Source organism: Haemaphysalis longicornis, unplaced genomic scaffold (assembly GCF_048455015.1).
Source record: "Haemaphysalis longicornis isolate Haplotype H1 unplaced genomic scaffold, Haemaphysalis longicornis Haplotype H1 scaffold_10, whole genome shotgun sequence".
NCBI classification, from domain to species: domain Eukaryota; kingdom Metazoa; phylum Arthropoda; class Arachnida; order Ixodida; family Ixodidae; genus Haemaphysalis; species Haemaphysalis longicornis.
The window spans coordinates 123,328,949-123,353,933 of record NW_027526204.1 but is presented as its reverse complement, the minus strand read 5'-3'; the positions used below and the strand labels follow the sequence as shown (position 1 = coordinate 123,353,933).

At 46.6% G+C, this 24,985-nt stretch overlaps 1 protein-coding gene across 1 annotated transcript in view; it reads left to right on the top strand.

Moving 5' to 3' along the window:
* Window positions 1-23,662, top strand: part of LOC144160069 (lysosomal alpha-mannosidase-like) — a 30,725-nt gene extending 7,063 nt beyond the window's left edge. Inside the window, exons 6-17 of the mRNA XM_077691679.1 lie at window positions 1,357-1,454; window positions 2,059-2,118; window positions 3,093-3,275; window positions 3,665-3,811; window positions 5,484-5,547; window positions 6,252-6,291; window positions 6,365-6,434; window positions 6,951-7,082; window positions 11,202-11,327; window positions 17,169-17,384; window positions 21,681-21,799; window positions 23,542-23,662. Of these exons, the coding sequence (XP_077547805.1) occupies window positions 1,357-1,454; window positions 2,059-2,118; window positions 3,093-3,275; window positions 3,665-3,811; window positions 5,484-5,547; window positions 6,252-6,291; window positions 6,365-6,434; window positions 6,951-7,082; window positions 11,202-11,327; window positions 17,169-17,384; window positions 21,681-21,799; window positions 23,542-23,662 (1,376 nt within the window). The remainder of the gene's footprint in view (window positions 1-1,356; window positions 1,455-2,058; window positions 2,119-3,092; window positions 3,276-3,664; window positions 3,812-5,483; window positions 5,548-6,251; window positions 6,292-6,364; window positions 6,435-6,950; window positions 7,083-11,201; window positions 11,328-17,168; window positions 17,385-21,680; window positions 21,800-23,541) is intronic.
* The last annotated feature ends 1,323 nt before the right edge of the window (window positions 23,663-24,985 follow it).

Genomic DNA, 24,985 nt, shown 5'->3' with positions numbered 1-24,985 from the left:
AGGTCATTGTCGAGGCCACGCAAGCTGCATCTCGATAAAAGGAAGTAAAAAACGTACAAAGCTTTTCAAAGAACAATCGTTTCTGACCACATTTTTATTGCCTGTTAAAGACGACACCTGGTTTGATGCACGGCTGTGCTCTACACAGCAGCTCTACACAACAGCTGTGCACAACAGCTCTACACACAGCCTCCTACCCTTCCATTTTGCGCCATATCTTTCGTTTGTGTTAATGCCGCGGTTAGTTAACGTAACAGACTGACCTTCGGGAGGGATTACATATGTCATCCAGGGTTTGCCTGCCACCATTTCTCGATCTAGACAGGGTACGAGTATAGGATCGGAAAGTTGTTGACTTTTACTGGTTGCCCTATTCGATGGAAACGAAGAGGTACAGACACGGGACCCTATTTCACCTCATGGTTACAGAAGCGGGCGGGTTGCCCGTCATTCCCCGCTGAACCATGGGAGCTGTTTCTGTGACCTTTACGTAAACCACCCATTTTCATTAGTATTGTCTTTTCCTTTTTTTTCCCTTTTTCTGTCGTTTCAAGATCACCAGACGTGAAGTGCGTACACAATTGCACGTTGTCACCTGCCTTACGTCGTTTCTTGCCACGTCACCTAATTCCATTTGCCTGATAAGAGCACACTGCAGAGCACCTTTAAAAGCGCACTTATCCCTGATGTCTATGATACTCATATAAAAACTGCTCCACCAGCCCAAATGTCCATAAGCACCGTTATTTTAACACGAAAGTGTTTTATTCCCGGATATACAAATATTTCAACGACTTCATATCCGTCACGGAAATGATGCCAGTTCAACGAAGCAAGCGGCGTGTAAAGGGGGCACGTCTGCACACAGGGTCCTCTCGCGGGGAAGCAATCTTTAGTACTGAAGAGTACATTACACTTAGGCTTGTTCATTCTCGGGTTTTATATTTTAACACGAAAGCGTTTATGACGGATACACCAAGATTTCACTGACGTCATATTCGTCACGGAAATGACGCCAGGACACCTTTGCCCAGGCGACTTGCCAGCAGGACGTCGCTCACCAAGCACACCCACAAGACAGCCGCCGCCCCGAAAATCAACCTCAGCTGCAGATTTCGCTGCACATTTCACTTTCGTGTTTAACCGATGCCTATGACAGAGGAATCAACCACAGTTTTTTTGAAGTCGAAAGCACTAAACGGCAAATTTTTCGGAAGATCCGGCGCTTCCCTCAGCGTCATGCTGTTCGAGCAAAACTTCTGCAAGAAACTCTGTCGCATTTTATGAAATTTAATCTAGACTGAAAGTATTTCATTAATCTTCAAAATATGTACGACGACCACACGGGGCCTGCAGGTGGTGACGGGGAACACCTCCTAGCCTGGGTGCCCGAGGAGAAGTACGGCACAGCAAGCCCTCTATGTTTTGACACCTTGGGCTGCGGGTTTCACCTGGTAAGCGTGCAACCCGATTTGAAGCTGCCCCTGGCTTATGATACAAATGAAGGCAACAGCGCGTTATGCGGGAGAGAAGAAGGAGGCAAACCCTTGTGAGCAACCAAATATTCGTTTTGATACCGGGTGCAAGGTTTGCACAAGCGGGGCGAATCCAACACAAACGGAAAGAACAGTACCCTAGGAAGCATCAATCAGCACAGGGGGCCGTATGGTCTACAGGTCATCGGCTATTTTTAACGCGTTGGCGTCATTAGGCTCATTTAGGGGTTTCCGGTGGGCCCTACGCGCCCGCACGTCCATGCTGCTCAGCCGTGCTTATGGTAAGTCGACATTATTACCGCCAAGCGAAACCATAAGAGCAGCAGGAATCGGGCGTGGCGACAACAGGAGTGCGGAAAGTAGGGCCGCCGAAAATGGAGGTACGGCAGAGGAGAAAGAGAGGATGCGTGATCACAGCCAGCGTTTAGTGGATAGATAAGCGTCATGCTCTAAAAACTTTTCATAACTTCATAAAATTGTTGGCAGGACTCCATTTTATGCTGTAATGAAACCACGAGCAAGACATTTTTACATTATTTTCTCGTCCTGCTTCCTCACGCAGAAGCAGATTCCAGGGGAAGACGAAGCCGCAGGATTCCTTCTGCATTATGCACGCGCACAGGTAAGCATTAATTCAGGCACGGCCGCAAGCCGTGGTTCAGGCCTTCTGGTGCCCGTCCGGTGCGATCGTACCAGGCGCGTATTCTGGAGGTCATGGGTTCGGATCCCACCCGGAGGGCATTTTTTCCCCACTTTCTTTCAAAATTCGTCATCTGCTTCAATGACGTACCGCATTCTCCCCTTTGCTTTCTGAGGCATTCTTAACTGCCAACCCTTATTTCTGTTTCTCTCTCTTTCTCTTTCTATCTCTCTCTCTCTCTCTCTCTCTCTCTCTATATATATATATATATATATATATATATATATATATATATATATATATATATATATATATATATATATATATATATATAACAGTCCATTTCGCGCTTCCGCCTTTTGTGGCAGGTTGTTTTTTCTTAATATTGCTGTGCGTGGATGGGCGGTGGCTGAAGGAAACACACTTCCTGTGTTCCTCGCTGTTGCTTTTCGCGGCATTGTATATTGAGATGGATTACCTGCGTGCCCAACCCTGCACTACGTTTGTTTACTTTCCCCTTGTTTCTTGCTGTACTTTCTTTTGTACCTTTTTGAAATAATGGGTCCACGTGCTCGCAACGCCCCCTACGAGCCTTTATATACCCTGTATTCGACCCGTGTACTTCACTTGAAAAAGGCTGGACCCCAGCCGAAACGTCGTAATAAATGTTATGTATGTTTTTCGTGGTGATTCTAATGTTATATATATATATATATATATATATATATATATATATATATATATATATATATATATATATATATATATATATATATATATTATACACGACTTATGATCGTTTAACACATATCTGGAATCCAGTAGTAGTAAAGGATTTCCAGTAGTTGCAATACTGCCAGTAAGTCAAACAGAGACTTCTGCACCGGCTCTAACTTTAGTTCACGCAGCATGGTGTAATTTGCGCCCACTTCGGATGTGTTCTCCACTCGACGCAGGCGAAGGTGTACTCAAACGACACGGTGCATGTCATGGCCGGGGACGACCTCGCGTACACGAGAGCACAGTTTCGGTTTGAGAAGCAAGACGCTGTCATTGAACTGGTTAACGACAGGGATTCCACCGAGCCTCGCCAGGTGCCCGTTCACGTGATGTATTCCACGCCCGCCTGCTACGTCGAGGTATGTTATGTTGGCGCTATGTGCTTCGTTCCTTTCCGTGCTGTCTCACTGTCTCGCTGCCGTAGATGAGCCTGTGGACTGTCTTTTGAGAGGTTTTCAAAGCATTATTTATTTATTTATTCGTATGTTTATTTATTTATTTATTTATTTATTTATTTATTTATTTATTTATTTATTTATTTATTTATTTATTTATTTATTTATTTATTTATTTATTTATTTATTTATTTGCCTATTGTTCTTTAACAAAGTCCCTTTGCGACTATCTTAATTTCTTTCCAAAAGCTTATTTCTGCTGCTCAGATCAGCCCAGGAGGAGGGCGGGGATTTTCCGCTACAGATTCACTTCACTATCGCTTCGAAACTCACGTGCCATCGAATTTCGTCAGGCTCTCCACGGTGCGTCTCGGACATGGCCCCACTTTTCTGGGGACCTGCTGCCGTACACAAACACGGTAAACTCTACGTGGGCGGGATTCTACACAACTAGACCAAACCTCAAGATGATGGTCCGATATGCCAACGGCTTTCTTCAGGCAAGTACGCACCCGTATGTGCCACTGGGAGCATGCTTTTCATCACCACGCGTCCACAAATGGAACTTTAGCTGATCACGAAAGCACCTTCTGAGAAGACAGTAGCAAGTATGTACACTGACCCGCCGCGGTGGCTCAGTGGCTAAGGCGTTGCGCTGCTGAGCACGAGGTCGCGGGTTCGATTCCCGGCCGCGGCGGCCGCTTTTATGATGGAGGCGAAAAGCGAAAACGCCCGTGTGTACGAGATTTCGGCGCACGTTAAAGATGGTCAAAATTAATCCGGAGCCCTCCACTACGGCGCGCCTCATCGCCTGCGTTGCGTCGGCGCGTTAAACCCTACAATCAATCAAGTATGTACACTCTAAGCTATAGCTTGGTAACCCTTTCTAGAAGTTCACACTTTCGAACTTTTGTAACCTATAACTTATAAGGTACCAAACGTAACCTCTTGCTTAGTAACCTTTACATATGTATCCCGCGAGGGTTCCTTTGTCACAAGTTACTTTTACGATTCCTTCAATAAAGTTTTTCCAACAATAACGTTTTTCCAATCCAATACGATTCCTTAAAATTAGGTGCCGGAAAGATTAAAAACGTTCTCCTAATATATATACACGCACAGTTAAATGCAATAGACGTCAAGTTCGATAATCACAACCCACGCTGTCACTCAAAATTCTTCGCGAATATTGGCAACGCTTAAGGGGGATCAACAGGCATAATTAAATTAGATATTGATATAAGCTTCAAGCCCATTAAGAAACCAGCATCACAACGCTTAAGGTGGATCAACGGTCATAATTAAATTGGATATTGAGATAAGCTTTGTGCCCATTAAGAAACGAGCATCAAAGATCCATGATAAAATGTGGACATAAATTTACGCTTCAGTGAAAGGACATTTTGTTGAATGAGCCGCATGAAATGCACTTGATACGTCGTTTCCAAAGCATACTACAGCTATGAGAACATAGTCTTACTCACATTGTGATATCAACACAACATAATCTTGTTCACTGATGTAGCCAAAGATGCTTGTGTGACAACTTGAGTCATGATTATCAAATAGAGCATAAAATACAAGCCCACACATATGCTCACATAAGAGCATATAGAAGCTTGGTACCAATCATTTAGCACATACATAGAATCCACCTTTTTAGTTATGTTATACTTTCAAATTTACTCCTTTTTCCTCTATAGTTGCACGCATGCATGCAAAGTATGTCAAATAAATTTCAGATTCTTTGTAAACTGCCATTAAACCATTTGTGGGCGAGTAAGAACTGGAGCTAAAATGTGTAGTTTCCCGTCGGACAGTATTATTGTCATGGTACTGCACAGAAAAAACCCAGAATGTCGGAAATAGAAGGAACGTTTATTACAAAATCAGTTTTATGCAAAGAAGCAGTTAGGGCAATATTGGCTGCATTCTTCGTGTCACCTACTGGCTGTAATAACACAGAATTATTTCGTCTCCGAGAATCCATTTTTGCACTTGGTTTTTAGGTTCGGCTTTGCCGAACCTAAAAGTTTGGCTTAAGTTTGGTTTTGCCGAAGTTTGGTTTAACAGCGGTCGCTGTTGTTGAGTCCCTGCTACATCTAACCACAATTCTGAACAGTATTTTTTATCTTAAACTATACGGTTACTAACATTGTTTCTGTCGAACAGGCCAGCAAACAACTGAATGTCCTCGGTGCACAGAACACCAGTATCGACAATGTCAGGAAGCTCGGTAAGGGCAGCGACGACGCCTTGTGCGAGTTGTCAACTTGTGTAACCTATTACGAATGTTGCAAACCTCGTAAGTAACGGTATCCGTAAGTGTAACCATGCGCGCAAGACGTGTGTATTGTCCTCCTGGATGCTACAAACACGACACAGAAAGGTCTGCATAAACAATGCTTAAAGGGGTCTTGAAGACCAAAATGTAAGTTTGATTCATTAAAAAGACTGCTTCGTCCCGATAACAGATATATCAATTTTATCGCAAACTTCAATGAAATAATTGAGATATTAAAGAAAACTTGTGAAGCAGTGGATACTCCCTAGCCACTTTCCGGCGTTTTTTTATGACGTCACAGAACGTTGTTTGTGTGATTGGCGGCCACCGACTTAATTAAGCCAATGCCAAGAAACAGGATTGGGCGATCGTAATGGCGTCTCTATTTCCCCTTCATCGTATCACTTGAATGCGAGCGTGCAATTCAAAACAATGGCAAACAGGTTCGCCGTGCTCGCCCATAAAATGTAACTCCTGCCCATGTTATGTCACTGTGGCGGGAAGTTTGAAAGTTTATTAATACCTCTAAGATTTTTTTCTAACAAAAAAGGCGTCATTCGTGGCTCCAGTGGAGATTGGTTAGTTAACAAATGATAGTTCTTCCGAACTAAACAAAGCGGTAATTTGTCTTCACTGCCTTATTATAACTTGCGCAGGCGAAGCTGTGGCAACGTTGCAACACCATGACGCCATCACGTAGGTGCCGATTTTTGACTGCGCCACCATCCTCTAAAATTATGCGCGTATAAACAAGCAAACTTTCCGACAGGGGCACTTGCACGCAGCACGTCGCCAAGGATTACGCCAACATACTCTACGAGGGAATAAAGGCTTGCGAGGTAGAGTGATCGTAGTCAGCAATCCATTTATCTGGTACAGATTTTATGCGAACCAGTTTTGTTACTAGGCAGGCCACACAGTGATGCTTAAAGACATTCGGTCTGAGATGCTGGTCCGCATTCGTTCCTTATGCCATTGTCTTCATCATAGTCCTTTAAAAGCGCAACACATAGATTTACCCCCTTTTGCATGACAACCCGCTAGGCCGCTTATGTTCAGTGGTTTGGTTGCTAAGCTGTACATTGTTATATAACTGCGGCTGGAGCCATCTAGCATGGCTATTGAGAGTGTTATCATTAATGCTACGGCACAAGTGAAGTTTGTCTGTCACACTGCGAAGTACGCTTAACAAGGCCTCAGGGCGAAAATGTGCGAATTTCTTCCAAATCACAACGTCCGGGTATAACACAAACTAGAAACTAGGGACGAAAAGCTAGGGGAACTAGGGAAACTCGGAAAACAAAAACTAAGAAAAAAATACGACCCTCGTATATTAAACGTGTCTTGTTTCGCAGCGAGACATCGCTGCAAGCCTGGTGTCACTGCTGGATCCAACCGTTCCTGCTGTTAAAGAAGTTGCGGAAGGTTTCCATTTCTGCCATCTCCTCAACCAGAGCGACTGCCCGCCCACTCAGCGACAACGAAAAGTACGCATTGTGACACACTGGAGTAATCATATGTTGATGTTCAGTGTCAAGGATATCAGGCCCCCGAAAATGGAATAGGACATTGCTTATGCTATCAGCAAGAACATTAGAGGAGAAGTCCTTTTACGCCATGTCTCGTAAGGTCATCCGTTTAGTCGCGATGACCGTAAGTCGCCGGAGCGCAAGTGTGGCAGGTGTGACGTCACGCCACGTGATCCGATGCGGGGAGGTGGTGCAGCTGCGCAAGTTGGGAGCCTTGATTGATTGATCGTAGTGTTTAACGCGCCGACGCAACGCAGGCGATGAGACGCGCCGTAGTGGAGGTCTCCGGATTAATTCTGACCACCTGGGGATCTTTAACGTGCGCCGAAATCTCGTACACTCGGGCGTTTTTCCTTTTCGCCTCCATCAGAAAAGCGGCCGCCGCGGCCGGGAATCGAAACCGTGACCTCGTGATCAGCAGCGCAACGCCTTAGCCACTGAGCCACTGCAGCGGTTGGGAGCCTTGCCCTCCCGCGCTACGTGACTATGCTAGGGTTTAAACGGACGCTGAAGTGAATTTTCCAAACTTTGTTTTTGTTGGCATTGCATCGACTGGCAAGAACGAACACACGTTTCATCGTTTGTATGGTCGACAAAGCAGTGTTTAATTTATGAAGCCTGAAAGAAGAAACAATACCACGCTACAACCAAAGTAACGCTACAACTAAAGTAGTGACACGCATACGAGATGCGATGTTGATTGGACGGTGTCCACGGTTACAATTTAAACCAGTTTCGCTTTCGGTTCGGCGGAATAACATGCTTGGCATCCGACGTTATAGTTGGCTGGTCATTCTCGATATCTCAGGAGTCTGCCTACCGCGCTTCTGCCATGTTGTCGACTGTAAACTGCGTCACATAACCCTGTCAGCACGGATTGTAATCGTAACGATCACTAGCCGAGGAGTACGCAGTGGACGAACGCCCTGCGCGTTACCAAAGACGCGCAAATGCGATGCCCTTTGCCCCTACCTTTGGAGGTTGCCTGGCTGGTGCCTGTATTGCAAGAGGCGTGATCACACCAGGCCAAGAGTCGACTGATTCGGCACTGTGCGCGCAAGCATTCTGCGCTTATGGCAACATTACGCCAACGAGAACTCGCCAGCGCGTCAGTGTCAGTCTGTGAGCGTTCTGCAAACTCGTTCGTGGAGCAATATGAACGTTAGAGCGCAAAAATTAGCAATTCAGTATAGAAAGCATGATCCAAAAACAAGAAAATCAAGTTTACAAGACAGGCGCTATCGTTCATTCGAACTTTCGAATTGCAAAACAGTTCACGTAGAGCCCCAGACCACTCGGCCACGAGCCTTTTTTTTTTATCACATAGATATTACACAATAGGTCAATGTAGGAAATAACAACGCCGCGAACCATGCATTGGGTTTGTTTATTTATGTTTTGCTTTTACCGCCCGGCTTCACCGGTCTGTGTTATCTGTGTGCCAAGGGAAGCGCGTGTTCCATTATTTCTTTCTATGCCGCATGTGTTATCTCTTCTGACAGGGAGAGCATTCCGAACTAACGTGAACAGCCAAGAATAGGGAGTTTTAGCTGACCGTTTGTGACGGTCCGCTCCGCTCCCATAGCAAGCGGGAGCGCCATTGCGCATGCGTGGCACGCTAACGCGCTACCGGCGATACCGGAGCACGGCCCCGCTCCGCTAACCGGGGCCTCTTAGCGGACCGTCGCGGCAGCTTACGCTACCGTGCGGAATTTCAACATGGCTGCCCCCGCGATTCGAGCACGCTACGGCGAACTTCGTTTCTTCAGTTAAAACACGACCGACGAAGCCGCGCAAGCGCTTCCGAATAGGCAATGGTGCCACACACCTCAGAGATCTTTAGAACGGAAGGTTAAAAACGTCGATGGAAGAGCGGGGCTGCTTCTATGTAGCGCCGAGAAAGACAGCCTTGGCTTGGCTATTCCAAAGTTTATCGGCTTGTTTAGGGTTATTTAGAAAAATTATACCATGTCAGCGACTACATAATACAAAAAAAGGTTAAATGAGGCCAAGAAACACGGTATTTTTCTTTGTTTGCGCGACCAAATACAAATTCTGATGTTTCCTTTAGAATGAAGGTTTGGTTTACAGGCGCACGCGAAACGACCAGTCACACGAATCATTCCCCGTCGATCGAGATACGGTTATCGCTTAGCTAAAAGCCTTTCTGCTGCTGACGCTCCGGTTGTGCAGAGCGAGACGTCGGGAGCATAGCGGAGCGTCAAAAACGGTCAGCTAAAACTCTCCAATAATCTTCTTTGTTCTGGATGTAAATCGACGGTTCGAGAAACACTCGCGCCGAAAGATAAAAGCCTGCAGAGCAGACGCCAGGTTTTAACTCCTGCGCGCAGCGCGAGCTGCAGTTTTCTCGGTCACGGCGCATATCTGCTACTTCCCAGGAAGTCATCGCGTGGTCAGCGAACGCACGGCGGCACGCCTACTCTGCTGATATCTCGCAACGCGCCGCTGCCGCGGGCCAGCGTGTTGTTGAAAATCATGTTTGAACCTCCCGTGCAAATACCACGTTCCGATTAGCCGCGCAGGGTGAAGTTGGAACATGTTGCAAATCGTGTTCGAACCTCCCGCGTCAATGTCACGTGGTTTGGATCAGCGTCCAACGGAACAGCGTCTGGGGAGGGAGAGGGTGGAGAGGGCGCTCTTTGGCGGCGACACATGAAACAAGAGTGAGGGAGAGCCAAGATATAGCCATAGCAGCGCGTGTCGCCCTCCTTTTCACCCTTCGCCGACACCCCCTTCCATTTTCTTTCTGCCTACTCTGCTTAGTTTGGTAATTCGGTTGCGCGGACGCCGACGTCGCGAATCCCTGGTAACGGCTTCCAGATGGCTGCGCCCCAAAACGAACCCACAAAAACCCGTATTGAAGTGTACACTTCATACATAAACCGCCCCAAACAAGGTCTGGTCGGAAATGATGATGAGACAACAAGACTAGGCAAAGCATCGGCGAGGTTAACTTGCAAAAAATCGCGAAAAACAGGTGGGTTGAGACTCGAAAAAAGAACCGTGCAACTATTTGCCGCACAAAGACATAGGTATCGGTCACGCGCCAGCGCTCTCGAGAACGGAAATACAAATTATAAATTCTATAGCTTGTTTACATTTTTTTTAGTTTGGCATTTCAAGCAGCTTAGATGACTATTTATTGAATAATGCTGTTGCAGTAAGCTTCCCTCAAAATCCAACAGGAATTTCATTTCTAGCGACTGCATTCTATAGACAGAAAAGCGTTCGCAAATCTGTGGTCGTGCTACTCACCGCTGGGCTAATTCACCCCGCGCTAAATGTGCTTTTGCACCTTGGTTTTGCGCTGTACGAAAAAGGTTCGTTTGATTTAATTCCGAAGTATACCTATATTAACCTCACTGGCTGTTCTCCCGCCTTCATTTGACCTTACATTTTTCTACTGGCGTACCAGTCAGCGAAGCGCCGCATGTGCGTCTGTGTGGGGCCACCTGGTCTTACAGCCAGATGCAGTCTACAAACTAACAAACTAAAGGCGCATTCTTCCTGGCTCAAACGCGGTGTGGCTTAGTTTCAACTGAGCTAATGAATTGCGACGGCCCGCCGGCGGCCGCCGGACTAAACGCTGGGCCGTCTGATTCTCTCGTTGCGCGTTACCTAGGTCTGCTGCCTAATACAACTAAAAAAAAGGGGTTCTGATAACACCGTTCAGCTGGCTGCAAACGCATGTCACCTGGTATTATAACCACCGGGCATGACGCCCGACCTTGCAGTTTCACATTCAAGCTTTGTGGCCGACTACCAAGCCCAGGCGGTGGAATAACAGTCGTCGTTGTCGTCAAATTTTGTCTCAACTCAAAACAGCAGTAGAAATGAAAGCAAAACAAGACTCTTCAATATGGCTTTGCGGCTGACATGATGTTTTCCAGCGGTCTACCCAACACTCCATCTATTGTTTGTGCGATATTTAATTCGATTTGATTCTTGTTTTCGGAAAACTCACCCCTAGGGATGATCTTTACTTTTCGTGTCTCGCTTATTGACAAGAATAAACAGGAAAGTCAGTACAGGCGGGAATTTGTTTGGACCTCGCAGTTCACCGTCCTGGTGTACAACCCCGCCAGTGTTCCCGTCTCACCGTACGTGCGGCTACCCCTGGGTGGTGACCTTGAGCCCCTTTACAAGGTCAAGGGGCCCGGAGGAGCCGAAGTGGTGTCACAGGTACGCCTTATGCAACTCGGGAAGCACACAATTATCAAGAGCCGACTGTTCATTGGAGATACATCAGTTTTCACCGGTCACGAGCGGAGGCAGGACAGCTCAGTAATTTAACGTTCGCTGTGAGATTAGTTCGTTACCCCGTCCTAGATGTTCGACGACAGGAACAGACGCGGTAGGTGGACGAAGCCTCGAGTACAATTGCCTGTCCGTCTGGTCTGCTATACCTAGTGGCGCAGGCTGAGGCGCTTATTATTTTATGTTGTTTTAACTTGCCTCACAATATCCATGTCCGTCTGGTCTAGCTTAGCGTGACAACAACGTTTGACGTAGGGGACAAGCGACTCTAGCCATGTGTGAACTTGATCGGCTTACTAAATCAAAGCTTTGCTACATTCGTCCAGCGATTTTGTGGAGGCTGCGCAAATGACCTTTCGACCGGAGACACACCCCCGGCGACACACCCCTCGAAGCGCATCGCGTGATTCGCAGGGCCCGCTGTTGGCGCCTGCGGCCGCCGACAGTGGTCGCCACCGCCACTGCGGCCGACGCAGCCAACCCCCCTCCCTCCGCCCCCCCCCCCCCCACCCCACCCCGCAGTCTCCCATAAGACTCGTTAAAAAACTAGAGAGCACTTAGAGAGCAGAAAACCGGAAATATTTAAGAAAGAGGAAACAAGAATAATTTTAGAAGAGATGGTTTTAAAAATTAACGAATTCACTCTACAAGCATAAGAATAGACCAAACATAACAGAACACCAACGCGATCAATCACGACAATATAAAAGATGGGATATGATACGGGGATGGAGCAGAAACGCCATGTTGGTGAGGCTTCCTCCGCCCACATCTCCAGTCATTCCCTTCGTACACCATAACACAAGGAAACCAAGCAGAACACCAACAATACATAATCACAAACCATCAGGCGTAACAGATCTATGTACCCGGTCAAGTCAGGTCACGAACAAATCATGAAGTACAAGATCAACAAACCAAGATCAAAGAATCAAGAATCAAGTAAAGTTCAAGAACAAGAAAAAACAAGACAAGACGTCTACCAAGGATCCAAGTCGACAGTGAAAATCAATTTTTAGAACGCAGTGTTCTTAAGGTTTAGTGTTCGTTATTTTTCTTTTAATACTTGTAGAGTTTTCTGATTTTTCGTTTCCAACAAGAAAATTTTCCTTTCATGATAAAAACAAAAGCCCGCTGATAGTTTTCCCGTTCCCGGGCGGTGGTCGCTGATCTATCTTCTCTTCCCCATCACCCCTTCCTTTTCCTGCCCCAACCACCTTTGTACCACTACTTCAACCCATATTTCTACTCCCTCCCCGTCCCTTTCCCTCCCTGCGATACATATGTGGTGCAGGCTGGGAACCTTTTTCCCTCTCACAGTCACCTCACCTCATATGCTGCGCTGGGTCGCTTCGGGCAACGTGACTCGTCTCGCGCCCGCTGAAGAGGAACGGTGCATTCGCCATGAATTAACGCCGCGTTAGCCCCGGCGGACGCCGCGTTCGCTCGGCCTCCTTCTGTGAGCGTTGCACCGAACCGAGGGTGCGTTCCAATTTACCGTTTAGACAGCTTCGTTGCCGTCTTCGCGGACAGTACGCCATGTTAAGCCCCGTTCCAATTCGAACGAAGCAGTCAACGAAGACTGCTTCAAGGAGACAACATCGAAGTCAGCAACGATGCAGGCTACCTTCCCGTCTAAACTAATAAGTGACGCCAGCGCCACCTTTTTGCGTATTAATGTTAAAACAAGAGCATTTGTTCCTTTATTTAAATATTTAGTATAAGTACTAATGATGAAGATGACTTTGTTTAATTTTTTAATTACGTAACATTTGTAATAACAACGGTAATAATAGTTACGAAACCTGCGGCTTGCGCAACTCAACATGTCTGCTATGACGCTGTCGTCTGCGCTGGTGTTGCGCTTGCGACCGTGGCGCCGTTCCAATTTTATTCCTTTAGACGTCTAGTTAGACTGCTTCGTAGGTTGTCTACGAAGCTGTCCGCGAATTGGAACGCAGCCCGAGTGGCTTTGAGGCGCGGTCGGCAATACAGCTAAATCAAAGGTTTAACCAAGCGAAACCAAAACTCAACCAGACTAAGCCAAGCTTTTTCTTTGCATATTCGAGGTTAGCTGAGCTTAGCCGCGGCCATTTTTAATTCAAACGAATATAGGAGGCCGCATGTCATTGCAGTTGTCATCGCAGGCTGTTGTCATCGCAGGTCGTGCCTCTGGCTTCGCACCGGCACGGCATCCCGGAGAGCCCAGGTGACGCCGCATGGTCTTTAGTTTTCCAAGCCAATGTGCCGCCTCTGGGAGCCAGCGTGTATCGTGCGGCAACGGCACCATCTGCAGCGCCTAAGCCATCACGCTTTGAGGAAGCTGACAAGCCGGTGGGATCTTTCATTGAGAATGAGGTACGCAGTGGTTGTGGCGATGACACTGAGGTCACCGTGTTCTAATACCGCATTGACACGGCCTCTCCCCCTATTCTGTTCCCTCTCTTTCTTTCTGCTCCTCCTCCCCTGAGTTACGTAATTCGGGGGTGACGGGTAAATAATTGGGCAGAGAGTGAACCTTTCAGTAATATTTCTACGCGCTCTATAAGCGGTTATTAAGGACGATAGTCTTTCTTGGACTGCTAAAATCCAAAAATTTTGGTCTGCGTGCATGTGTGCGCGTGCTGTGATTCAGGAACCCGGTTAAAAGATAACAGAATTCTAAAAGCGCAAGTTTATACAGGCAGAACATTTCAAAACCAATAAATCTAAAACATGCCTCATACTTGACAACATTGTTGAGCAAGAAAAAAAAACGTGAGGCGTATGAGTCACAGTAACAAAATGAAACTGGTACTAGGCAGTGCTCTTTGAATCGTGAATAGATGTGCGCTCGAAATTTGCGACAGAAAATTTAAACAAAGAAAACTGGTTGATTTCTCCGTCACATGAATCGGTAAAACACGAAGGTGAAATGTGCAGCGAAATCTGCAGCTGAGCATGATTTGCGGGACGGCGGCTGTCTTGTGGGTGTGCTTGGCGAGCGATGTCCTGCTGGCGGGTCGCTTCGGCAAAGGTGTACTGGCGTCATTTCCGTGACGGATATGACATCAGTGAAATCGTGGTGCGCCCCGGCATAAAACACTTTCGTGTTAAAATATAAAATCCGAAATCCAACAGCCCTCAATATAACGCACTCTTTAGTACTATAGGTTGCTTCCCCGCAAGAAGACCCTGTGTGCAGGGGTGCATCCTTTACAGGCTGCTTGCTTCGTTGTACTGGCGTCACTTCCGTTTCGGATATGACGTACGTGAAATCTTCGTAAATCCCGGAAAAAAACACTTCCGTGTTAATACGCTGTGAAACAGTATTTTGACACAGAAATACAGAAACGAGCCTAGACCTCGTGGTGAAATTCCAAGTCCAACAGTAACAAAAGGTCCCGATTGATGGCGTGCGAGCAGTGGAATACGGGAAAGGTGAACTGAGTTGAGCCGACTTCCACCGTGTTTATCGTGGGAGAAGAGCGTAAGATGCGGGCGGGGCAGAAGAGAGAGGCATTTACGTGGCAGGGTCGGCAGAATACTCGTCTTCCGCAGACATTTGCAGCGAACGATTTTTAACACGAAAGTGTCTTATTCCCGGATACACGAATTTCGCGGACGTCATATCTGTCACGGAAGTGACGCGAGTACAATGAAGCAAGCGGCCTGTAAAGGGTGCGCTCCTTCACACAGGGTGTTCATGAGAGGAAGCAACCTTTATTCTTGGGGTTGTTGGTTGGGGATTGTTGTTTTCGGATTTTATATTTTAACACGAAAGTGTTTTATGCCTTGATACCCAAGATTTCACTGACGTCAATCCGTCACGAAAATGACGCCAGTGTGCCTTTGCCGAAGCGACCCGCCAGCGGGACGTCGCTCGCAAAGAACACCAACAAGGCAGCCGCCGTAGCGCAAATGATGCTCATCTGCAAATTTCACTGCACATTTCACCTTCTTGTTTTACTGATTCCTATTTCAGAGGAATCAACTACAGTTTTTTTTTATTTCCTCCACCTCCTCGTCCTTGCCTTGCTCATGTGGCAGGCAGCCAAACATACGCGTTTGCGTTTACCTAGCCCTGTTTGAAGTATGTATCTTTATCAGCCAGACACGCTCGGAAGGTAAGCTCTCGCGCGGCTGTGTGCTGCCTCGTTCCCTCCCACACCCGTGTGGGCTGTGCTCCACATCGGCTAGGTGGGAAAGTCAGGGGGATTTTGAGGAAGGATTTTGAGTGCCAGGGGAGAAATTTCGAATGGCCGTCTTGGAATCGGAGATTACGGAGTTTGTATTGACTCGTAACCCCTTGACAGCAGGATTATAAGCGCTCGTCAAGGGCGTCGTAAAAGTTAAGTAATTTTAGCGCGGGCTTTTCGAGAAGAGCCTTGGTCCCTTCTGTGGAGCCCTGTTAGCTCCAGATCGGCTCCTTTCCTTTCATGAGATTGTGTCATTACCGCCCCTCCCGCCGTCTAATGCCCCCTGCACACCCGGCGCTCTCTCACGCTGAAGAACACCTATGACACTTAGTGCAGACGTACACCCTTCGTTGCCTCTCCCGCCTGCACCCCATTCACCCCGCTCTGTACACTCCTCACCCCACTGCCCCGCTTGTGGGGTGGTCCGAACCATGGATCTCCTCCTCCGGCAATGCCCCCCAACCCATTCCCCCCAGATCGAGAAGGTGATCACTGGGCGAGGGCGTTGGGCAGCTCGGATTCGGCGGTGCAAGTAGCCGTCGTCGTTTGGGCTGCCAAATTCAGCGGGGACCTTCCTCCCTTGGTCGCCACCCCTCCCCCGAATTAGCCCCTTGAGCAATAAAAGTTTCTCTCTCTTTCTCTTTCCCTCTCCCGTAAGCTTCCAAATAACTAGCAAACAGGATTCACTGGGCTGACGTATCCGATTGCTAGCTGTTCCACGGCAACAACAGGTCAGAAAATACCGAATCGCTTTTCACATTGCGGGGTTTAACACGCCGAAGATACACCTGGGCTGCGCGGCGCCCCGTAGTGGAGGACTCCGGATTAATTTCGACAGCCTGGGGATTTTCAACGTGCCCCGAAATCTCGATAGGCGGGCGTTTTCACTTTTTGCCTCCATCAGAAAAGCAGCCATCACGGCCGGTATCGAACCCGCGTCCTTGAGGTCAGCAGTACAACGCCCTAGCCACTGAGCCACCACGGCTGGTCACCGCATCGCTGTTAGGTGATTGACTAAGAATTTATGCTGAGGTACCACTCTTTTTTCATTATCTTGCCCCCGTTTTTGTCTGCGGAGAGAAGGAAGCTCTCCTCAACTCTAAGGAAGCTTAACTCGTCTGCCGTTCTCTGAGGAGAATATCTTGGGCCACTGGCCTTCTCAGTTGTGTCGCATAAGGCAAAAAAGAGATAAAACGACAGACTTGTACAAAATACTGCCCAATATTTGTACAGTACAAAGGATTGTTCAAAAGACTGTAAATACTGTAGCACAAAGGACTATACGACTTAGGATACTCCCTGAACGTTATCGTCTGTGGAGTCCTTACTCAGGGCACGCCTCTGTTCGCTCTGTCCTTACCTTTCCCCTTTCTGTTCTGTGTTCTTTTTCCTCATTGGTATCCTTTCCCACGTGTAGGATAGCTAACTGGGTCTCAGCATGGTTAACATTCCTGTCTTTCTTTTACCTTTTTTTCCCTTCCTTCCTTGTTATGCCAGACGGGCAAATTAGCTCCTAGCTCAATCGTTCTAAGTCGTAAATAACTTACTCAACTTTTGGTAAAATGTTTGTTGTCTGCCCTCGACGCAGCGTTACCGGGTCGATTTTGACCCGAAAACGGGCCTCATCTCCAGCGTGACGCTGAAAAAGTCCGGAGCGACCGTGCAGCTACGTCAGATGTTCGCAGCTTACCTATACCAAGGTTACAATTATTGGCACCGAACGCTTCAGCCGGGCCACTACGTGTTCAGCGCCCACCGTAAAGCAGTTGACATAACCGACAGCGCTCTCCACCACGTCGTCAAGGTGAGTGGTGTCGAAGCAAAACTACCAGCGCAGAAAACGGAGTTTCAAGAAAATGCGAAATCAACAACGGGGTGGGCTACGCTACAGCACATGTTGTGTATCACTCCAACGAAGCAACGAACCTAATTCAGCGAGTGAGGCCTTTGAAAGGAGATTGCGCTTCTGCCTTCACGGAGTTTGACTTCATAACATATGCTCGTAAAAATATTTATTTATTTATTTATTTATTTATTTATTTATTTATTTATTTGTGAGTGCCCACCAATAGAACTACGTCTTCTTGAATAGTGCCTTAGAAGAAACAAGGGAACTCACATACGAAACAAACAATGAAGTATGTATACTGGTTGCGAAGTGCAGCGAAGCCCGAAGTACAGTGTAGCACGCACGCGCACACCCTCACCCCACACAAACATGCACACACGCGCACACACCACTCGCATACGCACACACACCACTCGCATACGCACACACACCACACACATACATACGTACACGCACACGCGCTCACACACGAATTCAAAGACCACACACTACACACTCACCGCAGACTCACTCACACACGCACATGCACGCGCACACACAAATGCACACACACACACACACACCACAGGCATACACGCCCGCGCATGCACGTACTCACACGTGCACACACACGACACACTCACACGCACACACGCGTACGCACTCGCACTCACACATGCCCACACACGCACGCACGCACACACACCACACACACTCACCACACACACACAAGCATACGCACACGCACTTACACAAGCACACACATACCACACACACCACACACACGCACACGCACACGCACCTACGCGCACGCACAAACCGCCCACAAGCATACGCACACGCACTTACACAAGCACACACATACCACACACACCACACACACGCACACGCACCTACGCGCACGCACAAACCGCCCACGCGCACACTACACACACGCATACACACATGTACATGCACTCATACACATGCACACACCCGCACGCAGGCACACGCACACAGATAGATAAACACACAAGCACGCAAATTACGTGCAAGACATAAACATTACGGTAGGGTACTTTAGAATGCACGAACACCGGTTTTATGGCCTAGTTTCATGGCCTAGTGAAGGCGTCTGCAAACGCTCGTGTTCTAAACAATGAAATTGTCGTATCATACTGGAGAATACAGATATCGCGAATACATGTAAAGCAAGTATGCACAACACATACGCGATCATAAACACATGCACATACACACTAAAACAAGAACGGGAATTCGGGATCCCCTATTTATCATACTGGACGGGCATCTCCAGATATTGCATTTTTAAAGACGCGTTTGGAAGACTAAATATTGTAAGAAATGACGACCAAGAATACAAAAAAACCCTCATTATAGACGCGTTGCCACGGCATCCTGGAGACAGCACCTCCGTGGTCGTTACATCAAAGCACATGTGGAGACGGAGTGCTCGCATTGGCGCCCTTAGCCGAACAGAGCTCGCTAACTTCGGGCTGCCGAATTCGGAGTGGATGCACTTCAACAGAAAAAATAAATCGCGCTTCATTAGTCTAAATTGTAATTATTTCCGGTTACCCTGCCTGGGGACGTCCTTTTAAGGGTATATTTCTTGCGGGGTATAGCGGTGAGAGGAGATGGGAGTGAACCTTTTTGCACCCTCTCCAAGCCCAAAAATGACGACGCACTCACGCACTTCCAGACTGCCGATGCAAATTGCATTTTTAAGATATATAACAAGGGCTTTATACAGGGCTAGACAACACGATCCTATTGAGAAGTCCCTTGTTGCATAGAAGATCACACCCAGAGCCCGTGCTAGGTGGTTAACAAAAGGTGTAAACCAATGTTTAGAAGCCGAAGGTGGCTATTTTTGTCTTTGTTTTTCATTTGATTTTTTCTTTTTGTGCTGCCCAAAATATTCGCTGTAACGGTGTATTTGCGGAGCGCGGAGAAACAGCCGATTGCGGTGATAACGACCAGGGGAAAATTCCGTTGCTGTTCTTTAATTGCAACCTAATATAGTTGGCAGTCTGCGTGTCATGCGTTACCGAATGTGTGTCCTTCCGGCAGAGGTGTTCATTTTGTTCAGGAACCATCTAGCTGGAACCAGCTACCGCTGAGGAAGTTTTTAATTCAGGCACGCAAATCACCCCGTCGCATATGACATTATCGGGGGCGCTTAATACCGTATATGCGCGATTACAGTGCGCCCCTTTTTTTCACCAAAAGTATCCTTCAAATTTGTGTGCGCGCTAGAATCGCGCGCAAAACCGATATCGGCTTCAAACGTCCAGCGGAATCGTGTGGACCCAAACTCCTCCCAAAACCCAACTCAATCCAATTCAAAACAATCCGTCAACATCACGTGAGTAAATTTTTGAGTGGACATTCCTCGATCAACACACCTTTGCAAGCGTGTGCGCAAAATATCTTTTAAATTATTTAAAGTTATTTTTCATATTTTCATAATAAAACGTACGTACGCGCTACAATCGGCGCCGCTTTAGAATCGTGCTGGTGCTGTAACCATCGGTGGTCGAAAGTACTGTATAAACCGAAAATATGCCGAGCTGAAGTACAGGTCGACCCCTTAGCTTGAGGGTGAATACAAAAAACATTGGCCAAGGGAGGTGGGGATTTTTTTACACATTTTTTGCTGAAAAGATTGGACCTATATTGCGTTTTATACCGATATTGCGGTTTATATCGCTATAGTCAGTGCTGTAAACATGTGGGGTACGAATTGGTTCTACAAAGCGAGGGGAACCGCCCCGCTTCGAGGAAATGGTGCGGGAGCGGGAGAAGGTCCTTCTGGGCGTTTCCATCACAAAAATATCGACCCCCTCGAATGCAGTGGCCAGCGTCAATCACTCACGTTCCCATACCACCCCCGGACGTGACATCTCTTGAGGACAGGCTTGGCCGCGACGCCGCGGACCGAAAAGACGTAATAAAAAATTGAACCCTGTGTCAGAGATCATATTTTTTCTCCTCCACACGTAGCAAGGTTGCGTACCAATGCACTACACAAACATTAGCTGAAGTATAGATGCGGGCCAAAAATTGTTACGGCGTTTTGAAAGCTTGTGTTATCGTTTTAAGTTAATTGTCTGGTGGAGAAGAACGCCAAGGTTATTGAGTTTTTGGTGTAAAAGAAAGGGCTGCATTGAGGCAATAAGTTTTCATTAGCTAGGCGCATATATTATACGAATGAAATAGATGCGTGGGACGTATACTATAGCCCTGAAATTAGTTTACCACGCGCAGTTTGTTGTTAGGTGAAGTGTCACCAATTATTCTTTAAAGGAAACTTGAGCTCAAACATAACAGAGGGGTTCTTAGAAAAGGCTACGCAGGATCCAAGAAAAAATAAACATCTTTAATTGCAATTGACTTGAACTACAGTCGCTGAAACGTCTGCAACTCTCTAATGAAAACTTGAGGTGGAAATTGGCGTGAGTGTCAGTTGTTATAGGTGGACCTGCGCATAAAATACCGCCAAGTCCAGTGCATAAACAAATCAACAGTTGAAGTTTAATAGACGTGTTATAGAAATTTTATGTAATCCCGCGGAAAACAAACCATTAAGTTGCTGCAGGGAACAATTTATATCGGAGAATTCCTCTCGTACCTACACTCCAAAATGATTTACACGTTTTTTGTTCGGTAACTAACACCCTAACACCCGTTCAAAAAACAAAAAAACATCCTTTGAAAGGGTATAATTAACAATAACACTCTATTTATGATGGTGTATTTTTGTGTTTTTGTAGGTTGTGAGGGTGTTAGTTATAGACAGGGATTTACGCCTTTAAAGGTGTAAATTATTTTACTCCATTAATGATGGTGTATTTTGTGTTTTTCTAAGGTGTAAGAGTGTTAGTTGTAGAAATTGATTTACACCATTAAGGGTGTAAATTATTTTACTCCCTTAATGATGGTGTAGTCTTGAGTTGTTTCTAAGGTGTAAGGGATTTGGTTATAGACACGGATTTACACCTTTAAGGGTGTAAATTATTTTGCAGTGTACACTTGTAGGCTGTTCTTCAGAACTACATACACGTCAAGCGACGGGCACCTCAACGCTCATTGATATTTCTGACTAGTTGGCTTGACTTTGACTTTGGGCTAGTTGGGTGCACATGACACCTTGGGAAACCGCGCGAAAAACTGGGACAGAGAGAAGGCAAGCAGACACGAGCGATGATGTAATTGTACGTTGCGGCAAAGCATGCGCACAAAAAGATATCGCGCTTCCTTTGCCTTCAGGGACCTGTCGTGCAAGAAATTCGCCAGATCTTCACCGAGTACGTGTCGCAAGTAGTGACGCTGCACAAGCACAGTCCTTTCATCGAGTTCACCTGGACCGTGGGACCACTGACAAAGCTGTAAGGCTGTCTCCATCAGCGCGCTTGCGCCAACCTCGCCGCACAAGGCGCATTATGCGTTGTAGGCTTTCATGACCGCATTTGACATTTCTTTGTATTGCGTTACCCTAACAGTAACACGAAATGGATGTTTCTGTGGACTTCATATTTTCTTTCAGCTCCAAGTCACATCCAATTTCATTACATGATCTCTGAAAAATTGCTTGTTTCTAATTTTTCTTCTGCATTTAATGAAGGCTAACAGCCCAGCCACCTGGCTGGAAGGTCATTTTAAAAAACGTTTAGGCTTCCCAACAACTCTGTGGCCCAATCTTTCAAGAACAGCCATACTTGAACACCACTTTCAAGTGGCCATCTTGGTCGGAAAAAAGGTTCTCATTACATTTAAATATTTCGCATGTAACTAATTTTGATAGGTATGGTCAGAGCATCTCGAAATTCTTTTGCACTTCGAGTTTGACTGAACGAGCACGAGAGTGTGTGGACAGATAGGATGATGGGTGCTTGAAATACCAAGCGTGCCAACAACTTACCGGGGTACCTCTCCCCCTCGTATAGCACTCCTTGCACGTATCCATGCATTTCACTCACTGTAACGCATTGTTTTATGGCATAGCCAGGCACGCTTTTACACTCTCTCCTTCGACCAAGCGTGCATGTTAACCCCCACCCCACCCCCCGACCAAGTGGCGTTCAGTATATTTTCAGGCCGGCTTCTCTAACCACAAAAGTAAACGTCAAGGCATTGCTTGAGTGACATCTCACAACGCTTAGATATTTGGCGCGTGCAAAAAACTCACTTCCATCCAACATCATACTCAAGCAACTACGCCGTAACAAACAAGACCTAACTCCCACTCCTCCATTGAGCTTTATCGTGAGAGAAGTCAGTACTGTTTAACAGAGTACAAACCAAAACGCTCCTCCGGCCAGCACGCACACATATCCTTCAGCCACACGACTGGAATCATTCTCATTTGCGTGAACACGACCGCGGGCGTACCAATGACCGGACACTGCCGGACTCGACTCTCCTCCTCCGAGGAGGAGAGTCGAGACTGGCCGTGGACCGGAATATCCTGTGGGAATGTGAAACTATACGTCCTGCCTTTCCCACCTTCATACCAACTCAGACGCGTACCCTTCTTGTACCGTTTCTGCTAACTCAGTCTGCTCGTCTTGAAGAACTACTTATACTGATTGCTAACGTTCAGCGTGTGCTGGAAATGCGTGGCCACAACAAGGAGAACCTGGACTAAAGGGCTGCTGGGTTTAGGAAATAACAATTCTTTAGCTAACAAACTAACTAACAACTAACTAACTAAATAAAATAACTAACTAGATAATTAGCTAACTACAATTCTTCAACGAACTAACTAACTAAAATAACTAACTAGATAATTAGCTAACTACATGGAAAACTAACTACATAACTAGCTACATAGCTATCTAAGTGATTACCTAACTAAATAACTAACTACATAGCTAGCTAGCTAACTACCTACCTAACTAGCTAGCTAGCTAACAAGCAAGCAAGCTATCTAACTAGCTGACACGCCATATAACTACCTAGCTAACTAAATAGGTACGTAACTAGCTTACTAGATGACTTGCTTACTAACTAGCTAGCTCGCTCGCTCACTCACACACTCACCTATTGAACTGAGTGCACTGCACGAAATGCTCGAGCTGGAAACTTCAAAGCCACATCTATACCACGTCGTATTTTTCTTTATTGCTAGGTTGAATGAACTAAGGCACGAAATGTCGGGCGCCGATGTGATCAGCCACTTCGAGACCGACCTCGCCACTGAAGGATTCTCCACGGACAGCAACGGCTGGAGGAACGTGCATAGAGTGTGAGCACAGAACGCACATCTGTGTGCTATTCAGTACGGGCTCTATTCTCCCGTGATGTAGTCGAGCCACTGAAATTAGTTAGTTGGGTAGTGCTTACGTACTTGAAAAGAGCGTCTTGTATTACGAAGCAAGCTCTGGTGCAAGACATCCTGGCCCAAGTAAACACAAAGGAGTGGAGTTGAGCTGGGCATGTAAGACTAAATAGTAACAACCGGTCGATCGCCAGCGTAACATGATGGCAAATGACTGACTGTACTAGAACTAGTGGAAGACCGTTAACTCGTTGGAGGAAGGAGATTACGAAATTCCGGTGCAAGGAATGGATTCGGACAGTGCAGTATAAGAGCTGCTGGAACAGTGTCATCTACTCGCCTTTAGAGACGCTGTGATAAACGACCTTGAGGTTCTCTATAAAGCAGCACCCCTTACGAGGAGGCGTAATTCTTATAGCAAAGTGATTTATTCCGTGTTCAAAGAGTGGCTCTGAAGGGCGGTACTTATTGTCCTTTTCAAACATTGTTGAAAGTAACTTTTCATAGACTTCTAAGCATCGTAACTGTGTTCGAAGAGATAGCTTCTGACTGATCTCTGGCATTCACAAAAAAGGCAAGTCAATCTGCGGCATTTTCATTATCTTGTAGCTTTTTAACGTCAGGCATTATCCCATCGCATTGCACTCACTGGCGACATTTCAAAAGAAGTTTCCGTGAGTTTTGGAAAGCATACATAGGGCTAAGCGACTAACAAGGAAAAACTGCGTGAAGCGCAGTTCTTTACACTGCCACGGTTCATGTGCGTCGTTATTTTTTTTGTTTATGTATTTTAGTCTGGTAGGCTTATCTTGGTATTTTAGCAGCAGAATTGTATCCAAAGATGCCGTTTCGATGCATCTTCGGTAGTGTTGCTAACAAACGACCTGGTCGATATTAACAGCGAGGCGGTAGATGCGGCAATCTCGCAACACTGATAAATGCCAAAATGGCTGCCGTTGCTGACTTTCGGGCGTCATTGGCGGTACTCTAATACCTTATCTACTGATACTACACTCGGCTTCCTTGGCGGCAAGTGCTGAGTCCTGCCGAGCCTTATACATGCCCTCTGTGTCTTGGGCAGGAATTGCTGTATTTAGTAACACTAGTCCTGCCTAGCCTTCAAAGATAATCTGCAAACATAATCGTTGCACATGGTGGGTGGTCCCATTGTTCACAGGCGCCTTATCATCCATAACGTGGTTTCGATGCTTGTTTTGTGATTTCCGTAAACAAATTCTGAGCTATATGCTGTATGCCTGATTAGCCCAGCGCATGCGCTCGGTGTCTTAGGCCT